Source organism: Akebia trifoliata, chromosome 13 (genome assembly GCF_017979445.1).
Source record: "Akebia trifoliata isolate Shusen 1 chromosome 13, ASM1797944v1, whole genome shotgun sequence".
NCBI lineage: Eukaryota > Viridiplantae > Streptophyta > Magnoliopsida > Ranunculales > Lardizabalaceae > Akebia > Akebia trifoliata.
The window spans coordinates 6,168,221-6,180,849 of NC_141387.1; the positions used below are offsets into that span (position 1 = coordinate 6,168,221).

The window sequence follows — 12,629 nt, forward strand, 5'->3', positions numbered from 1 at the left end:
ATAATCATAAAAAGAGTTTGTCTTACTATAATTTCTTGGATTAAAAAAAAAAAAATTCAAGAGGGTGGGGCGGAGATCAATTTTCCTTGCTAGGGTGATAATCGCTCAAGACAGAAAATTGAATTTCAAATAAAATATGCAATCAAATACTCAAAAAGTTAAAATATTACATAAATAAATAAAAATTTGAATTTTTAACATACCAATAGTGTTTTGGAGATTCTATTCCAATAGAAATGATTTAAGAATGAAAAAAATAGTCTTTTTCAAGCAATTTGACGACCTATGTAAAAAATTTGGATTTTTATAATTCCTTGTTTCGTTTTTGGATGAAAATCAATCAATGATGGTTATTTTGGTTTGAAATCATTTAGGAAAATTGTTATGTCAAAATTTTATTTGATTTTCCATGTATTTTAGTTGAAAAAAAAAAACTCGAAAAGTGAAAATGAGTTGTTTTTACCAATGTTTAAGTTCACTCACTCTCAACAACAATTATTAATGAGGGATCATTAAGAAATAAAAAATTTACTGAATGGACTATAAAATTACCTCTCAAAACTTAGGGCTTGTTTAGAAAGAAATCCTTCAGTCAAGGTACTTCGAAAATAATCAAGGTATATAGAGGTAAGGGTATTTAAGTTATTTTATTTGTTAAAGGGGAAAATGTGATATTTCATCGGTTGCTTCTATTACCACACCAAATTTTGGTAAAAGCTAGGTCTTAAAACGGGTAGGGTTCGGGCCGAGATATGTGTTTACTAATATCCATATCCATATTTTTAATTCGGGTCCAAATTCGGATTCAACTCGGATCCTATGAGTTCAAATCATATCCAATTTTCTTACTTTCATTAAACCCATATCCGGATTCAATCTAACCGAGTAAATTATTTTGGGTCGAATTGAATAATTTTAAAACAAAAGTAATTTATTAAAAAATGTGACTTAAATGTAATTTGAACTCAAGATCTCTTCTCTTATAAAAATAAGCTTTGACTGCAACAACTAATACTCATTTGACGATGAATGATAGATTAAAAAATATAAAAATATAACATACAACATACAAATATAATATATCTTCCGAATAAAGATAGATATAGGGATGGGTCCATATGTGACTCGTATTCGATTCAGGTCAAGGGACATCAATTGATATCCGACCCATATTTTAATTCAGATATGCTTGAAGAAACCAAATCCACTAAAAATTAGAATCAGATCACTCGAATTTCGAATAAAATTTGACTTATTTTAAGCTCTAGTAAAAGGGGTAGGGCTTAAAACGGGTTGCGTTTGGGCCGAATATGTGTCTACCCATATCCATATGTGGAATTTTTTTTCAGGTCAAAATCTGAATATGGATCCGACTCGGATCCTACTAACTCAAACCATATTCAAATTATTTTACTTTCATTGAACATATATCCGGATCCGATTGACCTGATTGGTCGAATAATTTCAAACCATTACATCTAATATTCATTTGATGAATGATAAATTAAAAAACATAAAAATAAAACTTATAATATACAAAATAATATATTATTCGGATATAGGGATGGATTCATATCCGACCCGTATTCGACTTGAGTCAAGGGACATTAACCCATATTCGACCCATAGGATTCCGAATAAAATCCGACCCATTTTAAGCCCTAAAAAGCGGTTTCGATTTGAAGTCGAATATTCTCGGATTAGTACCCGCCTTCTCTTCTTAGTTCTCATTACACTGGTTTTAGGGTTTTTCAGTTGTAGGAAGTAGGAATCTTAGGGCCTCTATCTTCTTCGTTTTGTTCGAACCCTAACCCATACACCTCGTAAATCTCCAACTCTGCTACAAAGAAGAAAAACTTGTCCACTCCTCTGCTCCTGATTCCTTCTCTCTTACTTCTCCACTCTCATCAAATTAGGTCTTGCGAGACCATCTTCTCCGCCCAAGCTTTACTCACGGACATAGTCTCATACGCTTCCAGTCTTCGAATTCGATTTCTCGAAATCATCGATCCCTAGTCAAACGCCCGATTCTACATCTCATTCTACTCATCATTGCTCGGAGACCCGAATCTAATCGATTTATTCTTCAATAAGGTTCGATTTCAATGGCGAAGAGAGATAGAGCGAAGCATCAACAGACGTTACTTCCAGATGATTCATCTTTCTCGAAGAAGCGATCTCGGCCTCTGAAACAACACCAGAAAGAAGAGAAGGTAATCTCTCTCACTTGCACACTCTTTACGTCTCTCATTCTCTCTTTACACTTTTCACCTCCTTTGCAGCTCATCTCGTCTGGAATGAGTTCCAAAATCTTGAAAGAAGCCCTAATTCAACAGAAAGAGATACAAGACGAAGACAAAAACCAAAACGACCCCTTCGCCGCAATTTCCGAAGATCCAAAAGAAGTTTTAGATGACAGTGAAGAAGAAGATGTAGACGAATTTGATGGATTTTCAGAATCTCAAAGCCAGTACAATGATTTCAATGTGAGTTTGATTGATTTTTCTGAAGAACTAAAGTTTAGTTTGTCTTTTATTTATCTGTTAGGATTCAACATTTTTTTTTTCTATTAAATGGTAGGAGGTTGATGAGGAGGAGGAGAGAATACTGGAGGCCTTCATGTCGAAGGATGCTGGTCCGCAACGCACTCTGGCGGACCTCATTATTAGCAAAATCAAAGAAAAAGATGAGCAAGTTTCATCAGGTAGTTTTGTTAATCATTCATACCTTTTTACTGAACAATCTCACTGTTATTTAGAATTTTAGGTAGATAATTGTGATCGAATGTAATTTGAGTAAAATTGAAGAAAAACAAGATAATATAACTATAATTGGCTGTGCTACCAGAACTGCTCCGTGACGGAAATGTTGCAAGTTGTTTTGTTTAAATTTTTACACTTATTCCTGTATGATGCATATTTGTATTAATTTGAACTACCCAATCATTTGTCACTATGTAGGAGATCACTGTGTCAAAATCTTACCAATTCAATGCTTTTAAACATCGAATTTTTTAGAATGAACTAAATTTCGGGTAGGAAGGGGAGACAAAATTCGATTCTGGGAAGATTTGTGGTGTGGTGCCTTACCTTTATGCGTGCAATTCTCAAGGCCTTATAGGTTATCTTCGAAAAAGATTCAGCCTGTTGATGCATTTTTGAGCCGCAATGGTGGTATGCTCTTGTGAGATTTTGGGTTTAGGAGAGACTTCAATGATTTGGAGATTAAGGAGCTAGCAGATCTAACTAACCATTTCGATAGCTCCACGTTTGAGTCATCCGAGATATATAGGAGGGAATTGATTTGAAATAGGGACAAATGCTTTTCTGTTAAATCTTTTTAACCGAAATGACAGCTCTGTTGTTAAATATTTTTTCTTAGCTTTGTTAAATATTTTTTCTTAGTTATGAAGAGGTGTCATTTTGGTTAATTTTTATGGGTTATGCAAGGAGAATAGGGAGTCCGTAGATCACTTATTCATTACAAGGTGGCCTCTGAGATTTGGTACTACTTTCTAAGGCGTTTTGGGTGAAGTGGTGCACTCCGGGTTCTTTTTGGAATTTAGTGGAAGAATGGCTGGTCATAGGGTCGGGCTTCTTGGCATTGAAGAGAAAAATTTGGGGCAATACTCCCTCTGTAATTTGTTGGGAAATTTGGAAGGAAAGGAACCTTAGGACCTCAAGGGAAAGGAATTCTCGGTTCAAAACATTATTTTTTTCTATCTTGGGGTCTATCTTTTGTGGAACAAGATCTTCGTAGAGTCTAAGGGGGTCTTCTTTGAAGATTTCATAGCCTAGTTAGAGTGGGTGTGTTGCATTTATATGTAGTTAGGATTGTCAACGGATACATCTATATCTGAATCCGAAAAAAAACTACGTGGTATCCAAATTTGCATCCAAATCCGATAGATATTCTAAAATGTTATTTGAATCCGAATTCGATTATCCTATCAGATATTATTCTATTCGAATTTTGGCAAAATTTCATGAGATTTCATTGAGATTTAGGAGTAAAGACAATGCTTAGATCTGCAACTATGGCAAGATGGTTTCATACATGTATTGTAAATCCAACCAAGCAAGAGAGATAGAAATGGGTTGGGTTTTTTTTTTTTTTTTTGGTTTGCCGCTTTCGAAATTTAAGGAAGAGTTGCAGAGGTGGTGGAATAGAGAGAAAATAGCTCTAGAAAAAGCTTTAATGGCAGAGAGAGAGAGAGAGAGAGAGAGAGAGAGAGAGAGAGAGAGAGAGAGAGAGAGAGATGCTTACCTATGATTCGCTAGAGACAATTGCCGGAAAAATGATCGGAACGATGAAGCATTTCCTTTTGTGTTGCAAACCCTAGGTTGAGTTGGAGGAGATGATGCATACAAGACTCAAACATAAAAGGGCTTTTTCTTATATCAACCCAAGTTTGAGACTCACCAACAAACGGATGGTTAGGATACGATAGATAAATATAGGTTTCCTCGAGATTATTATGGGGATGGTGATAACATCATGAGTTATACAAGTTATAAACCGGATCAAATATTATCGGATTGGACACATCACTATCTGAATCCGTATCTGAAAAATATCTGGATGTAAAAAATTATTTGAATCCCAAATTTTCGGATAAAATCCAAATTTTCAAATACGGATACAAATTCAGATTTCGACTATCCATTGACAGCCCTATATGTAGTTTGTGCTCAGTTTCACTTTCTGTTACTTTCTTTTTATTGTTGTTTGTATTTTACTTCCTGGTCGCCTTGATCATGCTATTAATAAAGATCTTTGAATTATCAAAAATAAAAAAAAGCTTTGTTGTTGGAAAATCATTCTCAGATCTCAGATCTTTTCCTTGCCTCATTCATTTGGGGTTCAAAGTTCTGTCCACAGTGTCCTTTATTTGGTTAGCTTCTCTCGACAAGCTTCTTAGTTTGATAACCTTACTAAGAGAGGTTTTGTGATGCCAAACTTTTGTTTCTTGTGCAAGGTCAACGATGAATCTGTAGACCACATTTTCATGCATTGCCCTTTAATCTCTCCTCTTTGGGCCCAGTTTATTGTTTATGTTTGGTATCAATTGGGTGGTTCCAACATCTGTGCTCTTGTGCTTCCAAAGTTGGGATCTCTTTGTTTTCTTTGGTAGGAAGATAATTTTATGAAATGTGATTCCGTTTGCAATGTGCCGAGGGATTTGGTTGGAATGAAATATAAGAATTTTCCAAGGAATAGAGACCTCACGCCAGGATTTGTTTTTGTCTATCTTGAGCTTCCTATTTTTTGGAGCAAAATATTTGTTGAGCTTCTTTGAAGATTTGTATTTTGGTAGGAGTCTCTTTGCTCCTTACAGGTTGTTCGAGCTTTCTTTACTTCTTTGGTAGGTCACCTCGACCATCGGTGTACAAAGCTTCCTTTTTAAGAAATTTTTTGACTAATTAAAAAAAAAGTAATGATATTTCCTAGACTGCTACCATTGTATTTCTATCCATCCAAAAAAGAGTGTAATTGGTTGGGTGGTTGGAACTAGCCTATTGGGGTTGATTTTGGTCAAGCAAGGAACATAGATGGATCCGAGAAGTGGGAAGTATTGGATTGACAAGAATATGTCTCCATGTCATTTTTTTTTTTGTCTTTGGTTCATGTTATTTTTAATTTATAAGTTACTAATTGCTTTGATTGGTTGTCTACCCACAGAAACACGACCCCTTCCTAAATTGGACACTGCCATCATTGATTTATATAAAGGGTATGCCATCTCTTTCTTGTGATTATGATTTTTCCTTTCGGATTATATATCATACGGATTTGAATCAAAATGGTTATAAACATAATGTGCAGAGTTGGCAAATTGCTTAGTAAATACACAGCTGGTAAAATGCCCAAAGCATTCAAACACATCCCCTCATTGGAACTCTGGGAAGATGTTCTTTACTTGACGGAACCTGAGAAGTGGTCAGCCAATGCATTGTACCAAGCTACTAGAATTTTTGCTTCCAATTTGGGCACGAAAAAGGCCCAACGTTTCTACAATCTTGTCTTGCTTCCAAGGATTAGAGAAGATATTCGAAAGAATAAGAGACTCCATTTTTCTCTGTATCAAGCTCTGAAAAAGTCTATTTATAAGCCCGCTGCCTTCAACAAAGGAGTTTTGTTTCCACTTTGTGAGGTATGTAAATCTTCAAAGAAGTTAAAGTGAGTGAATACCAACCATTATTTCTCACTGTAATGATTATTTTTATGTATTATTGTCACATCTTTCGTATGTTTTAAAATTTGAGTTTAATATTAAACCAATATGGAAAGAATGTGTGTTCAAAACCTATCATATATGTATATTTTTGATATGTAAAAGACTAAATAGCTTAATTGAGAAAACAGATTTCAAAGAAACAAAAACAGAGTGTGAGAGAGGGCCCAAAAACTGAAATAAAGAAGATCAAGAAAATAAGTCACCAGTGAACAAGCTCCCACCATTGAACTACACTCCCCAATAGTAGAACACTAATAATATAAGCATGCCTTGACATCATAATTTATGATTTAATGATAGACTTAGAAGAAAAAATATTATTTTATGGAGAGAAGATCACAAACTATTGAGATAACCTATCTTGATCAGGAACATAACCAATTTAAGATATGGTGTTATGACAATATCCTTTAAAGTATCATCTTTAGATATTTTGAGAGTCATTGATTAGCTGTAGAAAGTGTCACTATTTTGCGAAATAGATGAGGTTTGGTGTGTGTGGCATATGATGTGTATTGCAAATAATATTGAAGTATTTGTAAAATGAAAACAATCTTTAGAATCCTATCTATATTTGTTGTTTAGTATCTAGGCAGTATGTGTATGGTTATTATTTGTGTACAACTTTGCTTAGTCATTCTATTTGGCACTATAATTTTTTTTTTTTTTTTTTGCTTTGATAAAATTTTTGCCCATGCAATTTTGCTATTACTTATGATAAATTGACTGATTGAATGATTCTACAAAGTGAAAGTCAGTGAACTCCTCTCTTCCGAAATATAAATTTTCAATTAATTTTTTGTTTTAATAATCTTAGGACTATATTTTAATATGTTTTTTTTACTTTCCCTTTCCTCGTGGTCAATGTTTAAAATCTTGTTTCCATCCAAAAGAAAAAAAAAAAAAAACCCAAAGGTCTCGACTGCAGCATTCCTTAACGTGCTGAAACATTCTGAGATGAACATAGCATTCAATGGTTCATTCTGTCTTGGCTGAAATTGAAATGTTTTGTTGAAACATTCTGAAACGGCATAAAACTGTGAACCATTCTCATGTTAACCACCTAAAATCCCTTTTGAAATACCCACATAATCTTTTCTTCTCCTCGGTTCCGACCAACTTGAATCATTCTTAGTTGCGAATCTTTCTTCTCTGTGATTTCATGGAGTTCATAATAACTAAATCATAGTTAGAGATTCTTTGTATATTCTGAGCAGCCTATTTTCTTTTATTTTCATTTCTTTAATCTTTCGACAGAAATTGAATTTGTTCAGTCCTATCTAACTAGTTGTTTTTTATATTCAGTCTGGGACTTGCAATCTCAGGGAAGCTGTCGTTATTGGAAGCATCATTCAAAAGGTCTCTATTCCTCCTCTTCATTCAAGGTATTTGATAACTCTCTTTAATGGTTTGATCTATATGGTTTCTTAGACAGATAATCATTTGCTCATGAAGTTCATATTTCATAGCTTTTAATGCATGCTAACACAAACTTCGTTTGGTTCCATAGTGTTGCACTATTGAAGCTCGCTGAGATGGAGTATTGTGGCACGACTAGGTAGTTAACCTGAACTCGATTATGAAATTGTGATGTTGTCTTGTTTTTTTTCCCCACTTTGTTTTTTAATGAAATCTTGTCTTTACTATTATAACGAGAGAAGGTGGAGTAGAAGGGGTTCGACACCAAATTTTGGATCCCACAAATGTCCCAGTCCCCCACTTTTACATTTAAACTTAATATAATCAGGGTCATATTGGCAAAAACCTAGAAAACTGCAGCCCATGAGTTTAGAATAGTTTTCAAAGTTACAAAAATATCCTTTTCACCATGTAATATTCACACACCCTTTAACCAATGTTTTGAATTACAGATAAGCCCTTTTGATACATGTGTGTTTGCACATGCCACCTTCTAGTACTCATAAAAAAGATTAGATCATGTGTAAAATGTAGAAATTTATTCAGATGGTGTGCCTTACATCTTGAGAAGTAATTTATTAACTGTGATATGTATTCACATATGTCAATAATTTAGTTGAAAGTATGGCAGTGTCAAATGAAGTACAAACTCTATTAGATATATATTGTCTTGCACTAATAAACTGTATACAAAGAAAACTGTATACAAAGAATGGATCCAATGCATCTCAGAATGATATGTTGTTCGATTCAGTTACAGAACCATAAAATGATCTTGTACACACAACTGCGAAGCTAGGTATATTTGTACTGGAAATGGTGCTATAGATAGTGGTAAGATTGGAAATACTTGAAAGCCTAGTGGAAGATGAATTATCATTCCTTTTTTTCTTTTATTTTTGAGAAGGAAAAGGTTTTATTAGACGAAAAGGGTAGGATTGGTTGGGATGACCAAACCGATACAAGGAGACAACACGCTAGGATGGGTGGCGGAATGATTGTTTAAATAATCTGTTTAAAAGCATACACCGTCTTTGTGACCTATCGAACTTGACTGGCATCCTAGTAACCTTAGAATTTCCTATTTTATCAATTGATGTCACTTGGAATTAATTAGTAATATGATCTAATTTCTTCTTGTTTGTGGTCAACTATTTTGTCCATTTTCATAAACCCAATCTATTCTCAAACCAATATCGGTTGTAGTATTACAGTAAACTGCTGAAGAATCTTGACAATTTCTTTCTCTGTTTATATTTTGCAGTTATTTCATAAAGCTTCTTCTTGATAAGAAATATGCTCTGCCCTACCGTGTGCTTGATGCTGTTGTTGCTCATTTTATGAGATTCCTTGAGGATTCAAGGGTCATGCCTGTAATATGGCACCAGTCCCTTCTCGCATTTGTGCAAAGGTTTATTTCTGTTTTTTCCTTTATCCGTATCTTGCCTTGCTTTGGTGAGACTTGAGAGTTATTTGTCTATTGTGGGAAAACCTTCCCTATAGAAATGTCCAGACTGGAAAGGCAATTTTCACGGTAGTTGGTTGAAAAGGAGAGGATGACAGGAAATTCCATTGTCATGAAATAAGGGATTGTGAGATTTTTCGCTTTTTCTTTCATAAGTCTATGAAATGACTAACCTGCCATTCCATTAGAACAAAGTCCTTGTTTAATTACATAGGTGAAAAGGTCAAATATACGTGAGATTTTTGTGTGGAACCGAGGTATCTGAGCCTCTTAGAACGCCGGACTAATCCCCCGGGCACGTCCTGTCCCCAGATGCACCAGGTCATTTCTGGAATAAATCCCTGAGGGTTTCCCCTAAGTGGGAATTCGAACTCAAGACCTCCGCTTCTTGAGGCGTGGGGGACTTGGTTGAGTTGCTATATTTATTTGTTTGGTACAATAAGGCTGAGTAACTTGCAAAACCGACCCTTTTTAAGCAAGCTCAGACAAATGAGACAAATTGACGAATTTTCACCTGAAGCCGATTCTTAAAACCCCACTCATATGTGTCAGCGTTTGGAAAATTAGTGTGAAACTTACAGATGGAATATCCAATATAACAATTGTGGTTTTCATTCAACAATTGTATGTTATTCGTGCATCAGTTACTTCAGTCGGCTTTAATTATATTTATATCCATGCAGGTATAAAAATGAACTAACCAAGGATGATAAAGAGAACCTCAACCATCTAATTCAATACCAGAAACATTACTTGGTAAGAGCTTTAAAACAGATAGGATGCTGACTTCTGTTAATATAGTTATTTGGTTATACATGATCCCTTTTTTTCATTAATGTAGGTCACACCAGAAATCAGGAGAGAGCTAAAAAATAGCCGCAATCGTGGTGAGGAGGAGGATCCTATGTCAATAAATATCCTTTTGTTAGATTTTAGTTTAATAAGTTCTGCCCATGATGCAAATTCACAGATTTATTTTCTTTTTCCATAATGTTTTGAATGGCCTAATTGTTCTGCTAAACATTTCTCTCCCAGTAATTTAGTATCTGTTGGATATCTTGGACGTTGTTTAGAAGCATAAACACTAGTTTTATAAACTCGAGGAAACAAGAAGCATTCACACGTAGGTACCAACTTGTTAAGTTGGTTAAAGTTTGTGAGAGTTGATACCACGACCTGGGTTCAAAACCCGCCTTCACCTACTGATAACTAACCACTAACTCGCTTGCTTATAAAAAAAGAAGTTAGAATCTAGTCAGACTTGTACCATTTTATTGAATCTTTATAGTAATTAGACATCCAATCAATTCCAAGCTGTCCAATCTGTTGGTTGCATCTTGACTCCTGTCTCTTGGCTGATTTCTTTTAAGATTTTTTATCCTTTCTGTTATTCCTTGTATGATGCACTAAATACAAACTTACCAAAACATAGAGTATCTTTTGGTGAGTGGTATTAGAGACTAGAGAGGACTGCTTTAGCCATCTTTTTTGTATCAAATAAATTTTCTTTTATCATTCTGTTCTTCCTTGACACCCTCTTACCATCTCCTGCTTCTGTCATCAACAAACCAATTGAAGAAGACAGGTTCGATTTTCCTGACGTTCCAATGGAAGAGGACTGACAATTGGTAAATTTTCCTGAACTCTTCCTTTAATTTTAATGTCTTTCGGCTAGGGCCCTTGATCCTTGATCCTTGATATTTCTCAATATGGATTATTAGTATGTAAGAATTTTTTATTTTATTTTTATTTTTTTCAGGTTCTCGAAAGGTGTGTTTATTTAATGTCCCCAAGAAACATAAACTCGAATGTTATTCCATTTACTGCCAAAGAAGGCAAGTACAGTGGTAGTGAATCAGAGTTAAAAAAGACGGTTTTGACGCCTTGTTCGTGTTATTTGATTATTAATTTATAAACAATTATGCCCAATACCATGATCATAATATTTTTATTTTCAAGGTTCATTTTGAGCTCTATTAATCACTTTATGTGATAAGTTTTGCCCTTCTCCCATCTTAAGATTTTTGTGTAAATTGTGATAATTTTTATCAGAACATGTTGATTAGTTGATTTGATATGAAATGACATGAAAAGGTAGAATGAAAGGATTTATTTTTTGAGGAAAAACTTGATTAGAAAAGGGTTTAGAGTGTCATTTTCCTTGAACAAATTCAAACAGATATGGATTCGTAACTGCCAAACAGAATTGGCCTTAGGTGAATTGGGGCCTGACCAAATGCATGCTTGGTCGTGGGTGGCTCCAATATAGTGTAAAACACCTTTCTGGACGTGGGTTACCCCCATATTGTGCAAAAATTAACACTGGCCATGGGTGAGACAAGTTCACGGTAAAAACTCACCTAGCCAAGAGTTACCCCCGGTTAGTCTTAAAATGTAAAAGAATTTTTTTCTCATGGGCCTTGTGGCGGCTTCTCAAACGATGCACTTTAAAATCTTTTTGAAAAACGCCTTTGGTCAAACTCATTCTCAAAAGGTTTTTAGTTCTCTCAGACTCGTCTCAAGCAAATTGGGATGTCTACAATTTTCCCTCTTTACGAGAGTTGTGTACAGCGAATCACAAAGATGTAGACTCAAAATGCCTTTTTTTTCTGATCAAGCTCGAGCTTGATTGCTTGTTCTCATCTCATTTTAGTGAACTTAGATTGAATATTTTAAAATAAAAAGTCGGTAAGAGTCTATCTTTCCACGCTTGAAGTTTGACAGAGATTAGATCTAAAATTCTAAGTTTTTTGACTTGATGTATAGCTCTCGAAACTTTTGAAAAAAGCAAGTTTCTTGGCACGATGTAGGGTTTTGAAATTGATTGATAGAGAAAATGGTTTGGACGAATAAATTTCAGTCTGTGTTCACTTTAATAAAAACTGACTTTACATTTAGAATTGATAAAACCTTGTGAAATTGAGCTTGGCCTAGGAGTTCTTCCGATGATCGGATGTTCTTGAATAGATTCTAGACTACATAAATTTGCCCCAGAGAATTGAAAATCCTGCTCTTCTTTGCTTTTTTCAAAATTTTCAAATTTTGTGAGTTTTTTTGTTGTTGTTGTTGCTTTTGTGATGTAATATGATGGAACATGTTCCTTCCTTGGCTGTGTGTGTTGTTTGTGAAATTTTTGCCTGAGTTGCTTGCTTTCATTAGAGAGATACATGAGGTAGAGGAAGATTGTAACTTTGTTCTTCGATTGTTTAATATAGTGGAACTGCAGTTTTTGCCTGTGGACATAGGTCAATTCTGACTGAACCACGTATATCTTGTGTTTTGTCCCTGTGAGCGACTACACCTATCTTTTCTTATATGTTTTGGCCACGCCCGTTTCCGTTCTGAAGAGGAAGGTTACGGATAGGGTGGGGTGTTCTCTTGTCTTGTCTTTTGTCAATAATTTCTGCTTGTTTTCTGCGTTCTTGTTGACTTTATACTTCAATCTGTAGTTTTGCTCCAACACACTCTAAATATTCTAGCTATTTTGTTTCAATCCATTCCCTTCCT

The 12,629-nt window shown here is 34.8% G+C and overlaps 1 protein-coding gene across 1 annotated transcript; it reads left to right on the top strand.

Moving 5' to 3' along the window:
- The first annotated feature begins 1,716 nt into the window (after positions 1–1,716).
- Positions 1,717–11,096, top strand: LOC147387561 (bystin-like protein). Its single transcript, XM_086420771.1, has 12 exons — positions 1,717–2,213; positions 2,283–2,486; positions 2,581–2,704; positions 5,683–5,734; positions 5,827–6,154; positions 7,544–7,623; positions 7,749–7,796; positions 8,922–9,068; positions 9,806–9,878; positions 9,964–10,036; positions 10,665–10,750; positions 10,882–11,096. The coding sequence occupies exons 1-11, from the start codon at positions 2,106–2,108 to the stop codon at positions 10,742–10,744; spliced, it is 1,317 nt and encodes a 438-aa protein (XP_086276897.1). The 5' UTR covers positions 1,717–2,105; the 3' UTR covers positions 10,745–10,750; positions 10,882–11,096.
- The last annotated feature ends 1,533 nt before the right edge of the window (positions 11,097–12,629 follow it).